Source organism: Alternaria hordeiaustralica, assembly GCF_023758085.1.
Source record: "Alternaria hordeiaustralica strain BMP 2776 chromosome Unknown scaffold_6, whole genome shotgun sequence".
Taxonomy (NCBI): Eukaryota; Fungi; Ascomycota; class Dothideomycetes; order Pleosporales; family Pleosporaceae; genus Alternaria; species Alternaria hordeiaustralica.
The window spans coordinates 1267706-1287087 of NW_026056778.1; the positions used below are offsets into that span (position 1 = coordinate 1267706).

The following is a 19382-nucleotide window of genomic DNA, read 5'->3' on the forward strand; positions in this document are numbered from 1 at the left end:
GACAACAAGCTGGGATAGCGATGGCACACAACTGTGACCTGAATGTCTACTAGAAACTTTGATGGCGTTTGACCGCCGCAACAAGTCGAGTAGACTCCTCAAATTCTGAAGAAGTGTCAGGCGCTTCTCGTGATAAGCGTTGCAGTTGGCGACTACTTATGTATGGTAGCGACGTATTAGGAAGTGCGGTTGCACATGTCAGCCAATTGGCTGCGGTGGTGCCCTCATCAGCCACACCACATCTGGCATAGACCGTACCGTATATCAGGTTATCGCAACGAGGTGCATACATGTGGCGAAGGCTGCATCGCGAGATCCGGAGGAATCGACGATGGGTGTGCGGGTGACAGGAGCTACGTACAGGCGGCCCAGAGCGGATAGGAGGTGAGGTGGAGATGAGTTGGCGATGGAACACGCTGGGGTAGCCCGTGAAGCAGAATTCAGGCGCTCAGCTGTGATGCGCTCTGTTGCTGTCATTGGGTTCAAACACGTCTTGGACACTCCAGGGCCTTGATGGCATGATAAATACGTAGGCAGACTGGGCACACACCCCAGTGGCAAGCCTGGAAGTTGGGCGGCATAAGTGAGAGGGGGCATGGGGAATGCGCTCCTCTTTCCAAGGCCCAAGCGCGCTTTGAGATTAACATGGTAATACTTGCTTGCAAGAAGCACAACACGACGCATTTCCTTTTCGTGTCTTGTAGTAATCGATCCATGCCCCTTTCCTTCTTGTTCTTGTTCTAATCGTAGTTGTCTATTCTTTCTGGTGTGGCCGCCGCATCACGACCCTCTTGGATTACCGGCAAGTGATGGACAAGCAGGCCAAGCGCATCCCATAGCTTCGTTAGCAGCCAGGCCGCCATTTATTTACCCAACGCCCGCACCACGACGGCCTCGCAGCGCATTTCCAAACTGCATGCTGGGCGCCTCCGGCTGGTTGCTGGCATGAGCAGTATCAAGACACGGCTGCAGAATGCGCGGTCCAAGTTGTTGAGACGCAGCAGCGCGACGTCGAGCAGTGCACGCTCACTCACTTCCTCGCATGGCAGCGAGAGGCATGCGCGCCCGCCGCCGACCAGCTCCCTCCGCAAGAGCGTCTCGCTGCAGCAGCTGCCCGAGGTGTCTGGCGCGGAGACTCCCGACGACAAGACAGCTGATCCGCGCATGGTCAGGTCGGATGTGCTTGGAGTGGCCGCCGACAGTCAGGCCGACGGCAACGGCAGCACTGGCAGCCTGAACACCTCGCGAGATCGACACTCGACCTGCACGAGCATCGCGAGCACCGCAAGCCACCACCACAACCACCACCAGCGCCCGCCCTCTGCCGACGTGCCTGTCGTCCTGCCAGAGGTGACTCTCGAGGCGCCCACGCCTCTCCACCCCGTAGTGCAGCAGCCTGCCGAGCTCAACCGCGCCGAGCCATCGTCGCTTTCTTCCGCCCCGAGCGACCACACCACCACCGAGCCTGTCCCCGCCAGCAGCAACGATACCTCGCACAACCCATCGCCCGCCCTCGTCCGCCGCCAGTCCGTCGTCAACAAGACCGATGCCCAGCTAATCAAGAAGCTGCTCGTCCCCGACATCCCCCAGGCTGCCATCCAGACCGGCCCGCCCACCGTCGCCGACTACTTTGGCGGAGCACCCGCCCACTTCAGCGCTGGCATGCTGCACCGCAAGATCTGGGTCAAGCGGCCCAGCGCCTCGGCCACGCTGGTGCAGATCCGCGAGGACGACCTGGTCGACGACGTCCGCGAGATGATTCTCAAGAAGTACGCCAATTCGCTGGGAAGGAGCTTCGACTCGCCCGACGTCACGCTGCGCATCATCCCGCGCGACAACCAGCGGGGAGGAGACCGCACCCTGGGCCCTGAGGAGGACATGTGCCGCACCCTGGATGCCTACTTCCCCGGCGGCCAGAACGTGACCGAGGCCCTCATCATCGACGTGCCCCAACGGAGGACCCCCAAGCCCTCACCTCGCGTGCCCTTTTACTACCACCACGAAGATGGCGTCCACCCACAGACCGAGTACTTCCCGCCCATGCCCGTCGTCGCTCCTTCTCCCGCTGCCTCGGGCCAGCCGCATGAGGCCCGCATGCCTCTGCCTCATGCGCCCCACTCAATAGCCGTGCTCAACACCGGACAACTGCCTGCACTGCCGTCCCCGGGCGGTACCAGACGAGGGCCGCTGCATGCCCATCGACCGAAATTCCCTAGAACGCACACGGCCTCACCAACCACCCTCGGCGGCGGCATTCCCTCCTCCGCCACGTCTGTCCGCCCTCCAAACCGGCCGCGCCATGACTCCTCCGCCTCCGACGCAAAGAACTCTGCCGTCTCGAACAATGCGATACCTACGCCGCCCGCTTCGGCCGATCCCATCTCTCACTCACAAACCCTCCATGAGTCGACTCCGCCCACCCCGCGCATATCATCGCCACAACCGAACAATAAGAAGAAGCGGAGACCAAAGCCGCCGGTGGAAGCACCGAGTTTGCCAGCCGGTCTTTTGGACGGCTCAGTGCCGCCCATCAATGTGTTGATTGTAGAAGACAACATCATTAACTTACGAGTTTTGGGTGCTTTCATGCAGCGTCTGAAGGTCAGATGGCAGCGTGCAATGAACGGAAAAGAGGCCGTCACCAAGTGGAAGGCCGGCGGGTTCCATCTGGTACTCATGGATATTCAGCTGCCAGTCATGAACGGTCTAGAGGCTACCAAGGAGATTCGACGATTGGAGCGTGTCAACAGCATTGGCGTCTTCAGCAGTGGCAGTAGTGAGGCCCCTAACAATAGACTTGGATCAGAGGGCAACGGCAAAGACGAGCTGAGCGAGGATGACCGTCTCGGTGACAAGGGCATGTTCAAGAGTCCCGTCATTATCGTCGCGCTTACAGCCAGTTCGCTGCAGAGCGACAGACACGAGGCTCTGGCGGCTGGTTGCAACGACTTTTTGACCAAGGTAAGGACTCACGTCCTATATCAGTAAATTCATGCTAACATATGTCATAGCCTGTCAACTTTGTCTGGCTTGAACGCAAAGTCAAGGAGTGGGGCTGCATGCAAGCACTCATCGACTTCGACGGTTGGCGCAAGTGGAAAGACTTTGCCGACAAGTCCGAGAACAACGACAGCACATCCAAACTCACCGTAGGCTACTCAAGCATGGCCCCGAACAAGAAATCGAGTAGCACACTGAGCCCCACTACCGCGTCCTCTGAGGCAAATGGCATAAAGAAAGACGGAGACTCAGAGAGAAAGAGTAAACGCAAGAGTCTCGGTGTCATACCACAACCCATACTACAAGAGGAGGCGGAGACGCCGCCAGCTGACGTTGACAGTGGCGACAACTGAGCTCCGTTGTCGTTCCTCAATCCCCGAAACTACTCACCTATCCATCACCGAAATTCACTTGGCTGTAAATTGTCCCAACATCACATCCTCAGGCCCTTCCAACGCTTTCCAAGGACCCTATTTCTCTTTTGTCCGATTGCCTAGCACCCTTGTCTTGTTGTCCAGCGTTTAGTCCCATTACCCAGTTTCTGCCCGTCTGCCGGTCACTTGGGCAACTTCTTCGTGCAATCTGCTTCTGGGTTTAGAAGGGAGATTGGACTCTCACTTTACATGTACACGATTTAGACGCTCAATTGGAAGAGCGTTCATTTGATATCGCATTGGGAGGTGCTAAGAGGCCTCTGTAACATCACAGAGTACCTGTTGATTTTAATTTTAATTCTGCGGAATCGTTTGCGGTCCTCTCCAAACTGTCGCTGCCGTGCTATCATTACTGGTCTTGATCATGTGTAAAACGCGGTTTGACGAAATACGTCATCCTTCGAGCGCATGATGGCTCCTGACATGTCGTGATTCAAGGAAGTCTCGCCCACGCGTTAGGTTGTTGCCGTGGAAACGGCTCGCTTAGACTTTCCGTCGTGGAGACCCCTCCAAACCCTGGCACCTCCATCGAGCCTCAACGAATCGACAACCGACTACACCACTCGCTCAGGTCTCGAAGATGCCCGCAAAAGTCGTATACGGAAAGAAGAGGAATGGAGGGCGGACTGCATTCACAACGTTCTTGTCGCCAGAGAAAGGAGTTGCGCACAGAGAAAATGAGGAGGAAAATGCGGCTAGCGGCCTGACACGTGACCTACGGCGACAAACAGAACCAGAAAGAGAAGATGTGTCAGTGTTGGAGCAGGGATTGAGCAAACTACGAATAGAGAAAATATCACCTGTGGAAGATGAGGGTACGTTGAGGAAACGATCGCGGTCACGCAAATCGAAGCCTGGGCGCAACGAGGATACCACAAAGGAGAATGTCGTCCCATTCGAAGATGCACTGGACGAGAGCATGCAGGCTCTATCCATCAAGGGCCCCAAGGAGGATGAAGTCAGTATGCTCAAAGAGCCACGTCGACCGCGAAAGGTGCTGAGCGACCGCAACATCAACGCCTTACACAATGCTTCACACAACGTTGACGAACTGGCTCGATCGATCCCGAAACCGAAGAAAGAGAAGAAACGCGTGGTTCCTACTATCGTCGCCCAGGATGTAGTCGCTACGCCTGCAAAGTCTCCAGTGCCCATGGGTTCAGCTCATTCCAAACCAGCCTCGACGCAACCAGCAGCATGCCTTCCTACGCCCGAGCCAACACCTGAACCTGAAGATATATACACCGCCTATGCTTCGCCACTACTGGCGCTCAGTGATAGAAAGAAGCTTATAGGGTTTCAGGAGTGGTCAGACGAGCTGGAACCGCACTTCCAAGTTACCAAGATTGCAGAGGCCTCGTTCTCAGAGGTATACCGATTATCTGCGATATCACCTGCGAATGGTCTTAAGGAGGAGTCGGTGCTCAAACTCGTAGCGCTCAAGACACCACCAGCTGTCCCCTTACCAAGCCAGCTACACACTCGTGCGGTTCGAGATCGCGAAGCGCAGTTAGAAAAGGAGATGGAGCAGCGTGAACAGGACGACGCGTACAAGTCACAGGTTGATGATGTTGCTTCTGAGGTTAAGCTCCTTCAGAATCTCACCCACATACCTGGATTTACCGTCTTCCGCGACCTCACGATTGTGCAGGGTAGACCTTCAGCGTCTTTCAACGATGCGTGGAAGGAATGGAACAAGGCGCGGCCACGCGGAAAGAAGAGTGAATTCCCCGATCCCAGCAAGAAGACCAGTTACGACGAGTACCAGCTCTGGGCTGTAGTAGAAATGCAAGACGCTGGTACGGATGTTGAGAAGATTATGGAGACAGGTGGCATGTCGTCGATATGGGAAGCTTGGGACGTGTTCTGGGGGGTAGCGATCAGCGTAGGAAAGGCAGAAGAGGCGTGCCAATTCGAGCATCGCGACTTGCATCTCGGCAACATCTGCGTTCGGTCTTCACGTTCAGGTGGAGACGTGCTGCAGCCCTCGATCAAAGACCCTTTGCGACGCAAACTCCGCTTTACCGGCCTCGATACGACTGTTATCGATTACACCTTGTCGCGTGCAGACATCCTCGCCTCGTTATCCCGATCCCGCAGGACGTCTGTCATGTCTCATGTTTCCAGCTCCACAGCCGCATCTGCGAGTGAGGAGATGGTCGACGTCGCTTATCTGGATCTCAACAAAGACCCCGCGCTCTTCGAAGGCGATGCAAGTGAAGAGTACCAATATGAGATCTACCGCTATATGCGCGGCGCAGCACTCTTCAACAACCCGTTGCAATACGAGCCGTTGGATGTACCGCAAGAGCAACATGTTGAAGAGGAAGAGTTAGAGCAAGCCCCAGTCACACCCCGCCGCTCACCTAGAAAGAACACCCACATCCGCTTCGACTCGGGCGACGACGAACCAGAAATGCCTCGGCGATCGCCCAGGAAACACGGCGAGGAGACGGTACTCGACGTTGCACCGATGTCGACGGAAGAGGCGTCTGAAGAAGACGTCTGGCGTGGTTTCCACCCCAAGACAAATCTTGTGTGGATGCACTTCCTACTGCATAAACTCCTCAACCACCTCGCTGCTGTCTCTTCCGCACCCCATCACGTTTCTTCTCGTCCTGTCCTTTCCAAACACGGTGAGGTGGATAAGAAGAAATTGGAGAAGAAGGCCATGAGGCTGTTTAAGGTTTTGCAGAATGTCAGTGAACTACTGTGTCCTGTCGCGCTGGGCAGAGAGGAGAGTCTGGGTAGCGTGAAGGAGTTGGTTGTGCTTGCTTTGGAAGAGCGGTGGGTTAGGGTTGAGGATGTGGCAGGCTGAAGATTTTCATTTATAGCATTATTGGGAGTTTGGGTGCTTCATGGAAGGGGGTTTTGCATTGGACGGAGTTTGAAAGCGTAGCATTGATATGAATCACGAATACGATCAGTCGCATACCTCGTATATGTCGAAGTGAAGACTGACGGAGTCCATAAGCCCCGCGAATCCGACTAAGAATAGTAGTGATTGGTAAGGAAGAAAGCGACCGTTGAGTGCGCCTGCAGAAGCAACGGTCATGGAAGCCAAGTCGGCTAGCGCAATCTACCAGTAAGCAACTACATGTCATCTTTCACGCATCCACTCATCATGGAGCCCACCTACACACTGTAAGCATTCGCGCGCCTTGCGCGTGCGCGTGCGAAAAAGTCTTACCCCAAGAACCAAACAGCATCGAGTATTCGCCTCCAAAACACTAGAGACGGAAGCCTCGCCAGCCGAAACGAAAAACAGATGATAAACGAAGAAACGACCGGGAAGACGGCAACCCGACAACCAAAGCCGAACGACGCCACACCCCCAAAGCCACTAGCCCCCCATCATCCACAGGCCTTCCTTCCATGTGATGGAGAATGAAGGCAGCAGCGAAGGCCTCGCACCCCGCCACCGCAAACGGAAGGCAGAGCCCCCATCGTTATCGCACCACGTGCGGTCGAAAACGGTGAAACGGCGTGCCGCGGGTACAAGACGTCGCAACACGACCCATACGCCGGGTCGCGACACGCCCTCGCTTAGATGCATCGGACGAGGCCAAGGCGTGAGCGTCAATGACTTTGGGTGGAGCCGCGGCCTTGAGCCAATGGCGCGCGGTCAAGCACGGCAAGACTTGCGTCGCTTAGAGCCTTCTCCGTTCTGGCGAGGCAAAAGAGATTAGAGGCGCCGTCTGGCAGCACAAACACGGTGTATACGGTCGGTGGGTATACTACGTGCATGATAAAGGGCTAGGCTGTTGCGAGTGCGAGGGCGCTGGCTGCTGGGATTAATTAGTCCACCTACCCACGTTGTTCGCCCGCGTTCTCGTTCGTGTTGGATCTTTGCTCTTCTTTTGTAGAGTAGACGTTCTGGTAATCCCACATCTTCGTTCGTCGTCTATCGTTGTCCGCATTCTTCGTTCCTGCACATTCGCCCCCCATGCGTTCCCACGCACGAACCGGCCTCATCGCCGCCCTGGCCCTAGCAACGCAACTCCTCGTCGTCGTATCCGCGCAAGAAGACCGGCCCAAAGGAAACTTCCGCCAATGTCTCGAAGTCAGCCCCGAATGCCCCGTCTTCGCAACGCTCTACGGGTACCGCCCTAATCTGGGCGCCAACGCCTTCCTCTGCGCCCTCTTCGGCATCCTCTGCATCGGCACGCTCGTCGTGGGTGTTCTGAGCCGCACATGGACCTACACTGCCGCACTGGCCGTAGGAACTTTCCTCGAAGCAGCGGGATATGCGGGCCGTGTCATCATGAATGATAACCCATGGAGCGAGTCTGGATTCAAATTGCAGATTTGCTGCTTGGTTCTGGGCCCGAGTTTCGTTGCTGCTGCGATTTACCTCACGCTTAAGCACTTTGTCTTGTACTGTGGACCTCAGCATTCGCTGCTCAAGCCGCGTCTCTACCCGTGGATCTTCATCGGCTGCGATTTCGGCTCTATCGTTCTCCAGGCTTGCGGTGGTGGTATGGCGGCTGCGGGTGGCACAACGAACAAGGCGCTCATCGACGCGGGTAACAACCTGATTGTCGCCGGTATTGCGTTCCAGGTCGTCACCATGGCGGTATGTGGTGGTCTTGTCCTCGTCTACGTGTTCCGGTACCGCAAGGCGAGGAACCAGCAGGCTATGGGCGAGAAGAGCTCGTATGAGATGGACAAGGAGACGGGAACTGTGCGGTTGGCGAAGATCAAGCTGTTTGGCTGGATGATCGTCCTCGCATACACGACTGTGCTTATCAGGTGTATCTACCGCTTGCCCGAGATGGCTGGTGGATGGGGAAACTCGCTCATGAGGAATGAGAAGGAGTTCTTGCTCCTCGATGGAATGTAAGTTTCACTGATCCGAATCCTTGCTGCAAGACAGAATACTAATACATTATTCAGGATGTTGGCTATTGCTTGCACGGTGCTGACGTGCTTCCACCCCGCATACTTCTTCCCTCCTTTTGCCGCTTTCCGCAGCCGCAAGTAGCTTTCTTCTTCTTCGTCGATGATCTTAGATGTATAGATGTTTGCGTCTGTTGCAGCGGTCACTCCGTATCATATTAGCGTTACGACCTTGATAGCTTTTCCAGCATAGCGATATTCATTATAGACAAGATTTTTCAATTTCACATGACATGAACTACTTCACTACCCAGAGATACTTTGCAAGGTGATGCTTATTGTTCCCATAGACTAACACGTCCGCTTTTCGTACCTGACTACACAGCTCCCCACCTCTCAGCATACCGATCATTCCCCGCATCAACATTCCTCTCATACTCACTCCGATCCGCCACGTACTGCGCCGTCTCCTCGCCAAATACCTCCGCAATCCACGCAAACGTCACATCAATCCCAGCCGAAATACCAGAGCTAGTCCAGATATTACCGTCCACAACCCAACGAGCCTTTGCGACCCATTGGACATTCGGGTGCTTGGCTTTGACCTTTGTGAAAAGTAAATAACATGTTGGAATTGAAGTAAGGGATGCAAAAAAACAGGTTTACTTACATCGCCGAACGCGCGCTTGTTAGTCGTAGCCCTCCTGCCATCTAACAAGCCAGTCCTAGCTAGAATCTCACTCCCCGTACAAACAGTAAGAACCCATTTAATGCTTCCCTTGCCGCTCAAATCCAATCTCTTGAGATACTCGACCTGTGGCTTCATCCACGTGTCGCTCTCCGGTCCCCTCGATCCCAGCCCACCTGGGAGGAGCAGCACCTCCAGATCATCCGGTGCGTTGTCGAATGTATGAGTAGGCACTATGGATTGTGAGAATTGGGAGCCTTGCTTGTCTTGCAAGGAGTTCTGGGTTGGCACTGGGTCTAGTGTTGCGGCTATGGTGCAGAGCGTGAGAGGGTGGTCGGCGGAGAGGATGTTGAGGGCATCTAGGGGGCCGGCATAGTCGAGTAGGTGGAAGCCGGGGAAGATGATGACTCCGATCTTCGAGGGGAGAGGGTTCGCTGCCATGTTGAGGTTGGGAGGGGTTGACTGTGTTGACAGGTGCAATGGTTAACGAAGATGAGACGTTGGTCGGGCAATGATGCCGTGTTATGATTATGTTGACTGTTCGCGATCAATGCTGATATTGGCCTGTGTACTTGAGACCTTGTGGGAGTGCAATTATGGAAAGTAGGGCATTGGTAATCGGCCGGGCTTGGTATTCCAGTGGGGGAATCTTGGAAGCGGAGTAACCCGTGGACGCCTTAGACGCTAACATCTGCATGCCGATTGATCCATAGGGCATCTTTGTGCTACGAAACATAGTGATGATGGCTCCACGGCCGATAACATTGCTCTACACGTATATCACAGGAATATAGGATGAGCAAGTTCAACGATTACGATACGAGTACACCAATGCGAAGAGAGCGAATAGCATTGTCGTTGAGATCTACACAACACCATTCATGTGTACGCCCTGCGCATCTTGTTGCTGTACCGTAAGCATCTGCCTTGCCCGGTCAATTCTCTCCTTTGTCATGATGTAGCTCTTGGGGATGTCTCCCTTCTGAACCATCTCCTCGTGCACGGCGGTCAGGTCCTTGCCGTCGCTTTCGCCCAGTACCATATCGACAACTGCCTTGCCGCATAATGTACCGTTTGGCATACCGTGTCCTGTGTATCCGCCGGCTAGCCATAAGCCGTCTCTATCGGGCACCTTCCCCACCCATGGGTGGTCGTCACGAGAATATCCCATGATTCCAGTCCACTGTGCCGCAGCCTTAAGCTCATTTAAGCCCTCAGTTTGCCCTCCCAAGTTCAAGACCTTCAATAGCGCACCCCGGAGATATGCAGCGGAGCCTTCGTCAATCACGCTGTCATCTGAGATGCCTATGCTTGGGAAGTTCCCAGCTCCGCGGCCGCCACCAAACATCAGATGACCACCGGGGTTCGGAACGCCCTCGAATGGGCGCTGGATGAGGTAGTCGTCGTTGTTTTCTGGCTGACCGAGTGCTCCGACCATGCCATATGAGTCTGGCAGAAGGGTCGATCCTTCAGGTGGGAAAAGGGCTGACATCTCCCCGCGACATGGCACGATGAGATCGGCGAAGTGAGGTAAGATAGCTGATGTGTATCCGTTCGTTGCGAGGATGACGGTCTTGCTGCTGATGGTGCCACGGGGTGTGTGGAGGATGTGCGTGCCATCTGACGAGGTGATCTCGGTGACGGGAGTTTTGGTCTGTAGGTTGAGGCGGCCAGTCTTGATGAGCTTCTTGAGGACAAACGTAACCAACTTGTATGGCCATAAACTCGCAGCTCCTTCACTCAGCGTCGCTCCGACACAGTCGGGCGAAACGCGATGCTTCTGCAACTCCTCCTTGTCCTTGATAATGGTGACGTGGCGTGCGATCTCGGGTGCTGTCTCCCTGAGATGCTCGATCTCCTTCTCAGCCTCCTTCATTGCACCTTCTGTCCAGAATGTGCGGCAGCCTGTTACGTCGCGCCACTCGCAAGGGACGCCATTATCTTGGATGTAGGATTTGACTGCGGCGACGTTCTTGAGTTCGAATTCGGCGACGTCGCTGCTTCGGTCAAAGAGGAGAGGTTGGCAGTGGCCACCGTTCTGTTTGCGCAATCGTCAGCAAGTGTGCGCCAGATGTTTTGTTCCGTATTAAGTATGAGGAATGAACGCTATCGTCTTACCCTTCCTGTAGCGCCCCAGCATGCCTCTCGGGCCTCGAGCAGGACAATACTCTTGCCAGCAGCCCTTTCGTCTTCCGAAAGATATCTCGCAGCACTTGCGCCGGTTATACCAGATCCCACGATAACGATGCCAGCCTCGGCGGGCAACTCCTCTGTCGTACAATGACCCAGTAGAAACTCATTCGGCTCGCTGTGCCAGAAAGAGTCTGATGAGGTAGGCGTCGGAAGCGTGGCGCGTTCGTGCTTCATGGTGGGTTCGAGGATTGGGGTAGGCAGCGGAGAGAGGTTTGGAGACTTTTAAATACGTGAACTGTTCGGTGCCAGCACTGAAGGACAAGCCGATGCGGTGTGACGAACGATACCCCCCGGGTTCGGAATGCGTATATTTGTACCGAACGATGATCAACCTCAAGGCGGCGTGACTGAGGGGTGGTGGGTCATCCTTCGGGGTTCGACGCAGCAGATTAGGCTACCTGGGGCATCATGTCGTTACTCCGATGATAGGACAGGGCGACGAAGGGAGTCCGAACAACGCGTTTCAAGTGTCGATATCATCGTCGCGTGTTTGTCGCGAACACCGCAAAATCACAGAGCACAGGAAGACATGAAGGTACTCACTCCAGCGGTGAGATCGTTGGTACCTGGTACATGGCATGGCAGGTGCGGGACCGGAGCAGACGCCGCGAGTCAGTAGGGCTGATTATGTAAAGAAGCTACGCAAATCCACTCCGAACTCTCTGACATGCCATATCATCTTTGCTAGCATGGAACGACTCTGTTATTTGGTACCTAGATATGGTTCAACGTGGAGCCGCGCCACTCCAGCATGCGAGCACATCTGACAAACGTGGCATCACGACATGCGACACATGGCGTTCGATACGGTAATGTCAAATCGCATGCTTAAAGCTAATGTACAACCAAGGTAATGACAGTAAGAACGCGAGTGAAGATAGCGACAACAACGCCGCGATCTGCCCAGTTGCCCTGCTCGCCTCCCAGTAAACCCGCTAACCTCGAAACAAATCCGTTCAGCCATATCATTATCGTCCTTCGTAACGTTCGTGAAACGCTGCCAGACACCCGCTAGCGAGCGTCGTACCGCCAGCAGTACTATCAGCCAACCATACTGCTTACTTCCGTCGTTGAACCAGCTCTTTTGCCGAAGCAGTCAGCGAGTACCCATTGAACAGCCAGTCATTCGAATGCCGTCCTTTCCATGGGTCGCTTCCGCTTGTGCTTCGCCGACCTGCAGCCTGTATGCTAGGTCTGTCACTCTGTACAGGTCCTGCGGTTGGTCGCGTCGGGCTGATAGGGCTTGTAGCGGAAGCATGCCTTTGTGAGTAAGGTGCTTGCTCGGGTGGCATGACCATGGGCGACTTGGAGCGTTTGCGAGACGTGGCTCCACGAGAGCGACTCCGTGAGCGACCGCGGATGCGCGCTGAAATGGCGCCGAAGAAAGACGCCTCGGTCGGCGAAGCTGTTGCGCGGGCCGTTGGTGATGCTGGAGAATAGGGTGGAGAGGTTTGACCCGACGACGACCGTGACTTTTGCGAATCAACAGTATTCGTCCGGATTGGTGGCGGCATGGGCTGATTGTGGGAAGTCATGTTGATGGCCTCACAGAGAGATCAAGAGATGTTTGCAGAGTCGTATTCGTCTCTACGTATGAGAGTAGCAGCGTATTGCAGGCGAAGATGACCAAGGATGACTGCAGAGGCCAGGTGTGAGGCTCAAAGGTCAGGCTGTCAGCACGCTATATAATACCTACGCCGCAAAACATCCTCGTCATTTCCTTTCATGTGTGTCCTCAGCACATACTTGGCGCATATGGCAGCTCAATCAAGATGTCGGTGACTTGTTACAATCTCGCAACATGGCGTCCAATCAGACGCCTTAAACTTCAGGCGGGGCCTCCAGTTCGCCATGTTCCTCAGGTGAGCTCACCGACTCCCCACTTCGGAGCGAGCGTCTGAAGCCCCGCAGTGCACTGCAAAGCCAACGCATCCAGCCGAAGAGCCAGACCATCAGAGGCTCCGATGGCGATATAGGGCTAGCCGCAAGCCAATCAATGCAGATGATATGCCTCTGAACCATGATTTTGGGGTCACCGGTTTTGAGGGGTGCGAAGGCTTGTCCCCGTCAGAGTGGCTAGGTCGCGCTCTTTGGAGCTTGTCTGTGCAATCAATGTGCCAGCTATCACTTCTCTGTCCAGCACGCTGGTAACGTCGGAGTAGAGCGAGATCATCAATAGCTGTTACGCAATATTGCGTTGGACTGACACGGAGCTGCAAAGTCCCGCAGGAATCCGTGTGTCCTCCAGGACGGCAACGTACGTGTTATCAGTCCAGTATGCGAGCTGAACTGCTATGCATGTCTCATGTCAAAAAACAAGCTCTCGAGTACCAAGCAATAGCTCTAGGCCTGTCCACTTTAATGGCCTGTGTTGCTACCTAATCACCTACAGGTCAGAAGCGAGATGGTGCTTGATAACAAAGGCAGCACCCCGCACTGTGTGTCGCGCCCAAGAGTTTAGCCAGCTCTAGGCCTGCAGCACACACGGGTTGAAGGTACTTTGTAGAGCACTATTAGAATATCCCAATGGAGTTTCAGAACCAGAATCATCAAAATAAAAATTTAGTCCGCTGCAGATATGTCCCAAAGGCGGATCTGGACTTTGAGAACGCAAAAAAAAGTAGTCAACGTTGCAATCGTGAGAAGGAGCTGTGCATCCTCCGGGAGCTATTGAGTGTTAGTGATGTGTTGGTGATGGTGGATGTGGAATAGAACGTACTCGAACCCGGGCCAATTGCTTGGAAGGCAATTATCCTACCGTTGGACCAAGAATGCTTGATGGACATTTGAACAAATCTGATGTTTATATTCTTAGCGATGTTGGCAGGACGAATGAGTGAAGCGTCTCGACAAGTCGAACATTGCATTGTTGGAAGCTGCAATTGAACCCCGCTCTCGCTTCGACCCAGCTTTCTCCATCTGCTAAACGCCCCACTTCATGCAACACCAATCCCCGCTCGCGAAGTCTTGCCTTGTCAATAGTTAGCTCCGTGTATCATTCGGATTAGCAGCCGTTCTAAAGTCTGATATGGGATCTCTGAAGGGAACGAGCAACAAGTGGACATCAACAACCAACGAGTCTCTACTTTCTCAGCTCAACCACATTAGAACCAGCGCATGTTCTATACACAGACACTAGGTAATTTGATGCAAGACTTCTCATTGGATCCTACGTACACATCTACTGACTCGATCATCTCCCTCTAACTACCTCTCAATACATCTTTAACACAATGAAATTATTTACAGAAGAACAGGAATTTACTGCGCAGCGCGGCGCTGGCTCATTCCACTACGCCTGGAATAGCCAGTCTGGGTCTTGCCGTAGCCCTCAGCAGGGGCAGGGGTGTATGCAGCAGGAACAGCAGGAGTAGCGGAAGGCTTGTCGCTCTCGCAAGGGGTGGAGGTGGCGCCAGCGGGGTATGCGTTCTCGTAGACAGGAGTGGAAGTGGGTTGGACGGGAGTCGCGGTCGACTGCACAGAGGAAGAGCAAGGAGTAGAGGAAGCTTGGCCGTAGACCTCAGTGCTGGTGGATGAAGACTTGGCTGGGCTGGGGGTAGCCTGGCTGTAGACCGGGGCGCTGTAGACGGATGAGCTGGCGGGTGTGACGGATGCGGTGCTGCTCTCGCAAGGAGTAGAGCTGGCGCTCGTGGGGTAGTGCTCTACGGGAGTGGACGCAGGGTAAGGCTTGGTAGAGATAGTGGAGAGTGTCGACTTGACGTTCTCGCCGTAGCCGTTGTTGCCGTTGTATGAGGGCTTGGAGTACACAGCAGCGGGGGTGGAAGCGCTGTAGCTGGAGGACTTGGCAGGAGTGACAGCGGCGGTGCTGCTCTCGCAAGGGGTAGAGCTGGCAACGGCAGACGAATCAGTGCCATAAGCAGGAGCAGAGCTGACGGCAACGGGGCTGGAAGCGCTGTAGACGGACGATGAAGCAGGGGTAACGGAAGCAGTGCTGCTCTCGCAGGGGGTGGAGCTGGCCATCACTGATGAATCAGTGCCGTAAGCAGGGGTGGACTCCGGGTGTGGGTACTCCTTGGTGGAGACGGTGGCCATGGTAGACTTTCCGTTGTTGCCATAGGCGTTGCCGCCGTTGTAGGATGGCTTGGAGTAGACACCGGCAGGAGTGGAAGCTGGGTAAGACTCCTGAACCGAAGATGAGGAGTGACCCTTAGCTGGACCGGCAGGGTAAGAGGGGTAGTTGTTCTCGCCCTCAGTAGGCTTCTTGGGGTAAGAAGGAGTGGAAGCTGGGTATGCCTCGTGGACTGAAGATGAGTGTCCGTTCATGGGACCGGCGGGGTACGAGGGGTACTTGTTGTCACCCTCAGTAGGCTGCTTGGGAGTAGCAGATGGCTTGTTGTGGCCGTATGAGTTGTCGTGAGCGGGAGCGGAAGCGGAGGTAGGGTAGGCTGCATAACCGCTGCTCTTCGCAGGTGCTGAGGTAGCCTCGTGCTTCTTGGTCTGCTCGTACTCGCAAGTGTAGGCTTGTCCAGGCTTGGTGATGGTGACAGTCTGAGCTTCATGGTGGTAGACACCCGCCTCGTAGTGCTTAGCGGTGGGGTATGCGACCTCGGTGTCGTGGTCGTAGACGGTAGTGGTGGGCTTCGCGACCTCGTAGTTGCCGGTGGTGGAGGCATAGATTGTGGTGTGCTTGATCACTGTCTCGGTGACAGTCTTGCCACCGTTGACCTTTGTCTCGTAGGCACCGTAAGCGCCCGTGATGTAGCCAGTCTGCTTGGCTTCGATGTACTGGCCTCCGTAGGTGCATGTCTCGCCAGCCTTCGCAGTCTTTGTGGCCTCAGCTGGGTAAGTGACGGGGTGCTCAACGGTGACGTCCTTGCTTGGGACAGTGTAGACACCAGGCTTCTCGTAAGTGGTGACCTCAGGCTTAGGAGTGCCGTAAGAGTACTCGTGAACGTACTCGGACCACTTTCCGCCCTTGTACTCCTTGACGTTGACGGGTTGCTTCTGCTCGCCCTCCTTGTAAAGGCCGGAACCGGGGTATCCGGGAAGTGCGTGAGGACCGAGTTGGTTGTATGGGACCGACTCAATCTTCTCGTACAGCTCGTACCAGCAGCCGTCAGTGCCGTTCTTAGGGGCGAGACCAGTGGGCGCCGCGTAGCCGCCTGTTGCAGTAGCGGAGTGGGTGATGGTCTTCTTGGTGTGGTAAACAACAACGGGCTGCGCGGTCTTGGTGATCGTAGCGTAGTTGTTGTCGTAGTCCTTGATGACAGTTGATACGTAGGCATCCTCATCCCACTTGGCGCAGTCCTTACCACCATAGGCGGGGGACACGCAAGTGGGGTACGGCTGATGTTGAGTGGTCACGGTGACCGGCTGCTTGCCATAGCCGGGCACGATAGTCGTGTATCCGATGGGCTTTGCGGAGGTGGTCGGCTTGACGACGGAGCTGGACTCTGCTTGCGCACCGTATCCACCGTAGGCCTCGTGGGCAGCGGCAGTGGCAACGAAGATGAGTGCGTACTTCATGTTGATGGTGGGTGTTTTTGAAATTAGATATTAGATGTAATAAGATCGTGTATAACGAATGACTGGGGTGAGATAATATAAGAAAAAAGAGTGTAGGGAAGAGGTATTGATGATTAGAGAGAAGATGTGGATGAGCACATGGACTGCGAGACACCGTCGTCCATATATACTCACCCAGCGGGTAGATTGGTCTGAGAGACATACGCCCCTGAGATAATGGGACGGTAGAGTCTGCCGCTCGCTTGCTTACTTGGTACCCTGAACCCGAGGGTGTTGAGCTCTAGAATGCGACACGTGCGCAATGCATGAGCATACCGTTCGTTAGAGGTCGACCCAAATGTACATACGAATACGAAGGACAAGCTTCGGAGTTATATGGTACCATCTGGGCCGATCTATCGTGAGCTGCACGAAGTCTGAGAGGAAGGCACTGTCGAGATCTTGAACACAGCCGTGCAGTAGTCCTCTAGTCGACACTCGAGAGACTCTGTCTTACTAGAAGTTCGCTCACCGAGTTTTCAAACGTACTTTTATGCATGTTGAACCCCTCAACGGCGGACCAGGAGGAGGAGTAAGGGCACCGTTTGAGTGGCCCTTTCCCGACTTGGCAGAAAGCTTGATACCCCGGCATACGCTGTCAAAGGTGAGCTTGTCTGTAGGTGTTCAAGGTAAAAATGGTATTTGTGCTTCCAGTATCCAATAAGATTCCTGTGTCTATTTTAACACTTCATTCTAGGCCTTGTGGCCATTGCGTGTCCAATAGCGTGGTTTTCGAAAATATCCCGCCTTCTTGACGCACGTTCAGTTCGGCTGATCATTGACCGTCAGAGCGAAGCTCGTGTAAGTCGTCGAGCAGCAGAGTCAGCTTGCGAAAGTGCAGTGGATCAAAATGTGAATAGTGAAGTAAATCTTGAGTCGAATGAGCCCATACACGCTTCTCGAGAGTACCCCATCTGTTTCTGTCCTCAGCATACCAGGAGCGGTTCATGGAACGCAGAGATATGCCGTATGCTGGTCTTGCATTCTGCCCGACTGTTCATGACCCAGACGTTCGTGGTGTTCGCCAAAGAACAGACCACTTCAGGGGCTGCGCCACAGCTGCACTCGCACTAGCGCTTCCTCTTTGGTCGAAATAGCGCCCAACCATCCGTACACGGAGATATCAGACCAGCCACGCGAAGCTTTGAAGACGTCGCAATGTGGGCCCTGGAGCACGTACTCGATCCACTACACTATGAACGCTTCATAGACATGCAGATGCAAGCTCAACGGGCCAACGCAGTTGTGTCAATAGGGTTGAAGTTGCGACCGAGACACGTTCGACGAAGGAAGCCTGGATGAAGGCCGCCAATGCAGGACGTCGTGTAGACGTCGCGTATATTCTCGGTGTTACTTTTGGTCAGTAACAAAGTCTTTTCCATTTACCCTACCAATTCTCTCGCAGCTCCCCATCGGCCTGACGGACTACACTGTCATTCAAGCCCGCTCCCCAAGCTCTCTTCGTATCCACCATGTCTAGCATCAGCTCCGTCTATTGGGATTGCTGCACGAGACTTGCAAGCCGCCTACGATCGACAACAAGAGCCTATCGGCTACTGCATCTGACAGCCTCGGAGGAGCCAAGGACCAAGACAAAGCCAGTGTCGAACGTATCGCAATGGAGGTGCTTGGTCATGTTCGAGCCAGCTAGGCAAGTCGAAAGGATATCTGTGTTGACTGTTCGTGATCAGCAAGTTGCAGACAAAGTCATTCCAGGCTCCATCGGCTGCGACCCGTCGGAGCGAGCGTTCGCTGCCCATCCACTCTGCCAGATATCCGACCTCACATGTCATGTAGAATCCTTTGATAATACCATCAACATACCAGGACGCTTGAGATCATCTTGATCTTTTCCGCAAGCGCAATGAGAGACTCGGTGCTACCTGCTATCCCTTTTTTCTTACCATATCGAGCCCGTCTCGCGAAGCTGAACGGGTAAGTCGATGCGACGGCTCAAGATCAATGAGTAAAGAATCATCAACCAAAGACGGTCAGCCGATTGTGTGCTCTACCGATTGTATCTCCTCGTTGCCGGCTCCGGAAGCAATTTTGACACGGAAAGAGACGCGACACATAGCTGAATGTTATTCACTTTGACGAGCTTGGCGATGTTGACTTGCCATGAGGCTGGAGTTTCAGACGGTGTCTTGCAGTGTTTGGAGATCTGACACCATTAGCGGCTTGGCAGAACCGCTGCAGCAGCCCTGCAGTGACAGCCGAACGTTGCCTCGACGCAAGCAGCATCAACACCTCCATCAAACGATGCTCCCGCTTTCACTCAGCTTGCCACTGCCTACAACAATGCCATACCAAATTCCCGCGTTCCCGTTCCGCTGCTCAGCTTCCCTGCCGGCTACTTACTCTCCATAGCCGGATGGCTGCTACAGACCAATAACTACCAAAATCCGCGCGTGCTCCATCGTGATGTGTGCTCTTAGCCTCCAAGCCTACGCATACTCAATAGCTAAAGGCGTTGACATACGTACGCGTTTCATCTTGCAGTGGCGCCAGCATAAGCACTTAGCTGCATTAGCTGAAGGCGCAGTCGGCGAAACCTCCGCTAGGCGCGATTGGCATCATGTCAGGCGTCCACGAGTCTGCCCTGGCAGTAGCAGGCACCTTAACCATGACATCTCTCGAAATCGTCAAACTCCAAGATTCCAGTTCAATCTCGACATCCAAGATCACCAACACGTGTTTCT

The 19382-nt window shown here is 54.5% G+C and overlaps 7 protein-coding genes and 1 non-coding gene across 8 annotated transcripts; 3 read left to right on the forward strand and 5 right to left on the reverse strand.

The window, feature by feature from the left end:
- Positions 1–945: 945 nt before the first annotated feature.
- J4E84_004320 (uncharacterized protein) lies at positions 946–3353 on the forward strand (the record flags this gene model as incomplete). Its single annotated transcript, XM_049386928.1, has 2 exons — positions 946–2961; positions 3012–3353. The coding sequence occupies 2 exons, from the start codon at positions 946–948 to the stop codon at positions 3351–3353; spliced, it is 2358 nt and encodes a 785-aa protein (XP_049245698.1).
- Positions 3354–4014: 661 nt separating this feature from the next.
- Positions 4015–6252, forward strand: J4E84_004321 (uncharacterized protein; the record flags this gene model as incomplete). The annotated part of the gene is made up of 1 exon (XM_049386929.1): positions 4015–6252. The coding sequence occupies one exon, from the start codon at positions 4015–4017 to the stop codon at positions 6250–6252; it is 2238 nt and encodes a 745-aa protein (XP_049245699.1).
- Positions 6253–7380: 1128 nt separating this feature from the next.
- Positions 7381–8418, forward strand: J4E84_004322 (uncharacterized protein; the record flags this gene model as incomplete). Its single annotated transcript, XM_049386930.1, has 2 exons — positions 7381–8273; positions 8331–8418. 2 exons carry the CDS (start codon positions 7381–7383, stop codon positions 8416–8418), a joined length of 981 nt encoding a protein of 326 aa, XP_049245700.1.
- A 232-nt stretch (positions 8419–8650) lies between these two features.
- Positions 8651–9402, reverse strand: J4E84_004323 (uncharacterized protein; the record flags this gene model as incomplete). Its single annotated transcript, XM_049386931.1, has 2 exons — positions 8651–8878; positions 8944–9402. 2 exons carry the CDS (start codon positions 9400–9402, stop codon positions 8651–8653), a joined length of 687 nt encoding a protein of 228 aa, XP_049245701.1.
- Positions 9403–9826: 424 nt separating this feature from the next.
- Positions 9827–11328, reverse strand: J4E84_004324 (uncharacterized protein; the record flags this gene model as incomplete). The annotated part of the gene is made up of 2 exons (XM_049386932.1): positions 9827–10999; positions 11080–11328. 2 exons carry the CDS (start codon positions 11326–11328, stop codon positions 9827–9829), a joined length of 1422 nt encoding a protein of 473 aa, XP_049245702.1.
- Positions 11329–12212: 884 nt separating this feature from the next.
- On the reverse strand, positions 12213–12689 carry J4E84_004325 (uncharacterized protein; the record flags this gene model as incomplete). The annotated part of the gene is made up of 1 exon (XM_049386933.1): positions 12213–12689. The coding sequence occupies one exon, from the start codon at positions 12687–12689 to the stop codon at positions 12213–12215; it is 477 nt and encodes a 158-aa protein (XP_049245703.1).
- Positions 12690–13843: 1154 nt separating this feature from the next.
- Positions 13844–13929, reverse strand: J4E84_004326. Its single transcript has one exon. It is a non-coding gene; the product is annotated as a tRNA-Gly (tRNA).
- A 486-nt stretch (positions 13930–14415) lies between these two features.
- Positions 14416–16641, reverse strand: J4E84_004327 (uncharacterized protein; the record flags this gene model as incomplete). The annotated part of the gene is made up of 1 exon (XM_049386934.1): positions 14416–16641. One exon carries the CDS (start codon positions 16639–16641, stop codon positions 14416–14418), a length of 2226 nt encoding a protein of 741 aa, XP_049245704.1.
- Between the last annotated feature and the right edge of the window lie 2741 nt (positions 16642–19382).